The sequence below is a fragment of the Phalaenopsis equestris genome, unplaced genomic scaffold (genome assembly GCF_001263595.1).
Source record: "Phalaenopsis equestris unplaced genomic scaffold, ASM126359v1 Scaffold000900, whole genome shotgun sequence".
Taxonomy (NCBI): Eukaryota; Viridiplantae; Streptophyta; class Magnoliopsida; order Asparagales; family Orchidaceae; genus Phalaenopsis; species Phalaenopsis equestris.
The window spans coordinates 5,492-10,104 of NW_018165339.1; the positions used below are offsets into that span (position 1 = coordinate 5,492).

The 4,613-nt window shown below is 41.0% G+C and overlaps 1 protein-coding gene across 1 annotated transcript; it reads left to right on the forward strand.

Annotated features, from left to right (window-relative positions):
• Window positions 1-1,572: 1,572 nt before the first annotated feature.
• Window positions 1,573-3,973, forward strand: LOC110032261 (probable clathrin assembly protein At4g32285). The gene has a single exon (XM_020735834.1). It carries the CDS (start codon window positions 1,639-1,641, stop codon window positions 3,391-3,393), a length of 1,755 nt encoding a protein of 584 aa, XP_020591493.1. The 5' UTR covers window positions 1,573-1,638; the 3' UTR covers window positions 3,394-3,973.
• The last annotated feature ends 640 nt before the right edge of the window (window positions 3,974-4,613 follow it).

Consider the following 4,613-nt stretch of genomic DNA (forward strand, 5'->3'; position numbering starts at 1 on the left):
TTGCTGCATAAAACTACCAAAATTTATTGTTGAATGCCACAACATTACTTCAATAAACCCATTTCACTTCAGAATAACACCAAATGTGGCGTTATCGTGGTGTTCTTAGTGTGGTTGTAATGTGGGGTTAATAGTTTGGTTGTATAGTGGTGTTCTTGTTGCAGTATTATGGTGTTATTATAATACAAATATGGTTGTATAAGGATGTCATTAATATAATGGTATGGTGCTATTATCATATAAATGTGGTAGAATAATAGTATTACTTGAGTGGTCTTATTGTGTTGTTATTAGTGTGGTTGTTTGATGGTGTTATTTGTGTAGTATTATTGTATTATTGTGATACAAATGCTGTGTTATTGTGGTGTTATTAATATTGTTGTAATACGAGGTTGATAGTGTGATTGTATAGTGATATTATTAGTGTAGTATTATGGTGTTATTGTGATACAAGGTATTATTGTGATACAAATATTGTGTTATTGTGGTGTTATTATTGTGGTTGTAATACGAGGTTAATAGTGTGGTCGTATAGTGATATTATTAGTGCAGTATTATGGTATTATTGTGATACAAAACCTGTTATATTGTGGTGTTATTAGTGTAATGTTATTGTATTATTGTGATACAAATGTGATTGTATAGTGACGATAAGTTATATTGTGTTGTTATTAATGTAATGCTATGGTATTATTGTGATACAAATGTGATTGTATAGTGACGTTATTAGTGTGGTCGTATTGTGGTGTTAATAGTGTGGTTGTATTGTGGTGTTATTAAAGTAGTATTATGGTGTTATTGTGATATAAATGTGGTTGTATTGTGATGTTATTATGATAATATTATGTTAGTTTAATTATAGTATTCGACTGTTTCACTCGTGATAAATTCTACAATCATAATATTGTGGTGGTAAGATGAAGTACTTTCTCTTCCAATACTAAATCATCATTCTTTATGGTTAATTTAGCTATCAAACTAGTCATTGAACAAAGCAGGTAAAACCTATATGAATTAATGCTTATCCTGGTTACATAAACTTTTGAATGCAAGTACAACAACATAACCAAAATTTTACTTGGATGCTATATGTCAACTCCTATGCTTTTTGTTTTCCTTGGTTTATTTCATTCTTCTATATTAGCTTGTTTAAGAACACAAAGAAAAGTACATAAGTTTACAATATAAATCCTAAATCTTTACGCAAGACTTATTCCAAAAAAAACCTAAACAACACAATAGCTTACATGGCGAGAGAGGGGGACAACAAATGTTTCTCATCATGTGACTGATAATGCGAGAGATTTCAAACGAATCAAACCCTAGCTACAAAAAACGCTGGTGAAAATCACTCTGCGAAACTCTACCTGGTGGAGATAGAAGAAAATGGAGATTTAAGAGGCGTGTGGGGTTTTGTTTTCAAGACATTGGACTAGTTCGGATCGGGTCATACACCAAAATAAACCTTTTTTTAAGTGATTCCCCACTTTACATGTGGCGTGGCGATGCAGCTCTATGTCCGGTGTTTTGTTCTAATATTTTTCTCCTTGCATAAGTCAAAATCTTAATGTGTATTTATACAGTTGTGGATTGGTATTTTGTTTCCGGGACAAGAAGGAAAGCGAAGAAAGGTGGACAATGGCATCAAGCACGATCCGGAAGGCCATCGGCACCATGAAAGACCAGACGAGCATTGGCCTTGCTAAGGTATCTAGCACCATCGCACCCGACCTCAACATAGCGATCGTGAAGGCAACGAGCCACGAAGATGAACCCTCAGACGAGAAGCACATCCACCAGATCATCAACACGGTTTCTTACTCCCGAGGGTACGCAAGCGCATGCGTCTCCACCATCTCCCGCCGCCTCGACAAAACTCGCGACTGGATCGTTGCCCTCAAAACCCTGATGCTTGTCCATCGTCTCCTCACCGAAGGCTTAACCGCTTTCCACCACGAGCTCCTCTACGCCACTCGCCGTGGCACACGCCTCCTCAACATGTCCGATTTCAGGGACGAGGCTCACTCCAGCTCCTGGGATCATTCCGCCTTCGTCCGCGCCTACGCGTTCTATCTTGATCTGCGCCTTGAATGCATAAATCGTGACTACAAACAGATCGATTCCCCTCGCGAGCAGCAGCGATCACTGCCGTTTTGCACCTACTCGTGTTACAGCAATCCCGATCTTTACAGGAGAAACCCTATTTCGAACTTCACTCCAACCCAGGGTGAGGAGAGGAGACCAGGTACTCCTCTAAGGGAGAGGAATCTGGAGAATGTGTTGGGGTGGATGAACCAGCTACAGCAGCTGTTTGATCGACTTCTGGCATGCCGGCCCATTGGTTTGGCAAAGAGCAACAGGATGATTGTTGTTGCGCTCTACCCAATCATTAGAGAGAGCTTCCAGCTCTACGCCCACATCTGTGAGATACTGGACCTGCTTCTGGACCGTTTCTTTGAAATGGAGCATTCTGACTGCGTGAAGTCTTTCGAAGCTTACGCGAGCGCAGCTAAGCAGATAGACGAACTTTATGCATTCTATGGGTGGTGCAAGAGCACGGGGGTAGCAAGATCTTCTGAATTTCCGGAGGTTCAGCGCATAACAGATAAACTTCTGGAGATGTTGCAGGAGTTCAAGAAGGACAGAGCAACGAGGCCAAATAGCCCTCTGAGGCACGCGGAGCGGGCTCTTACTGTACAGGAAGAAGAGCCGGTGCGGGGTATGAATGTTCTAAAGGCCATTCCTGCACCCTCAGATTATGAGGACAAGGCAGAGCAAAATCCTCAGAGCCAGCCTCAGTTCCTAGATGTTTTGGTTGATCTCAGGGAGGATGATGGGACTGCAGATGCTCAAGGACTTAAGCTTGCATCAGCCCTTTTCTTCAGTGGTGCAGCTGGGACTGGGAATTGGACATGGGAGGCATTTTCTTCCTCTGATGTTTCTGGGAAAGGCAATGCGACCTCAGTCTGCGAGAGACCAGATCCTGATGAAGGGAATGCTGATTGGGAACTTGCTTTGGTTGAGGCAGCCGGTAAACTTGCGAAGCAGAAGACTGCATTGGGAGGAGGCATTGATCCTCTGCTTCTCAATGGGATGCATGACCATGGAGCGGTGAGGCAACTTGTGAGTGCTCACGCAAGCATTGGTAGTGCGAACAGTGTTGACTTGCTGGTACCTGTCCTGGCATTGCCAGCATCTGATGGTATTGTTCAAAACATTGGAGGAGATCCCTTCGCTGCATCCCTAAGCATTCCTCCTCCATCCTATGTGCAGATGTCTGACTTCGAGAAGACGCATCTACAGCTGCTGCAGGAGCGGCAGTTGTGGCACCGGCATACTCAGGGTGGAATGCTGGAGCAGGCAAGCCTGGCTAAGCACAGCAATGCTCATTAAAACCCAAACCCTTCCTTCATGCTACCACCCAAACATCAAATGTAAGTGTGTAGCGTTGGTTGCTCTAATATCTGTTGCTTTAAACATCAGATGCTCTGTTCTCCGGCGTATCATAAAATGTATGACTTGAAACTCTTGATATTTATTCTAAATCAGATCAAGACCGCCCTCAAATTCAGATTTTTAGCTATATGGGAGTGCAATTTAGCATTTTGTCTTGTGGAAGGGAAAGCTTAAGTAATGCTCAGTTATCTCTATTACTAATGCTGAACTTTTTTCTGCTATAGTTGTCTAGTATTTTTATTTAGTTTTACAGATATGCTCGGAAATTGGTTTACTTTTTGGAGCATTCCTTGGAAATCTTTTGTGGTGCCTTCTGCGTGATACCGAAATGCAGCTTTCTGGACATTATTTCTCTTATATTGAAGATGAAAGAAGTTTGGCATATTGACTGGAATAAATTGCATTATCTTTCTCGGTTGGTCTATGCTTTCTTTTTGGGATTATAAAGTGATAATCCGGGTTTGTATTTTCTTAGTTTTTACCTGGTGTAGTGACCCCATAGGTCTTGTTTTGTGTAGTCTATTTTGGGTTCAAAAATTAAATTTTGTGCATTTGTTATTGGATGATATGCGCTAACTTCTGCTATAATGAATTAATTTTCTATAGCTATTTGAGCTTTTAATGTCTGTTATTCATATAATGTTCGGGAAGAAATGGGTACATGATCTCTGTAGATGGAGAAATTGTTGCATACGGACACCGTATGCATCTCTGCATGAGGTGTCCGATCCTGACCGTAGATCACGGTGATCTACGGTCAGGATTATTTCAATTTTCTTTAAAAAAAAAAAAATTAGGTGGGGCCCTATCTTGACCGTAAATCACCTCAGGATCGGACACCGCACGTGCGTGTCCGATCCGTATGGAATAATTTTTCCTATAGATGACGGTTCGTTATTTGACTGTATTGTGACTCTTCAGTTCAAGTGTGCGGTGTCCGATCCGTATGGAATAATTTTTCCTGTAGATGACGGTTCGTTATTTGACTGTATTGTGACTCTTCAGCTCAAGTGGTTCCACCTTTTTACTGCTTAAATGTCTTCAAATGTTGTTTTAATTTTTTGAATATAATATTTGTATTGGCATCTTTCCTATAACCTTTTTGAGTATATGTTTAACTTATAGATTAGCCCTCTTAGATGTAACTCAAGTGGCGG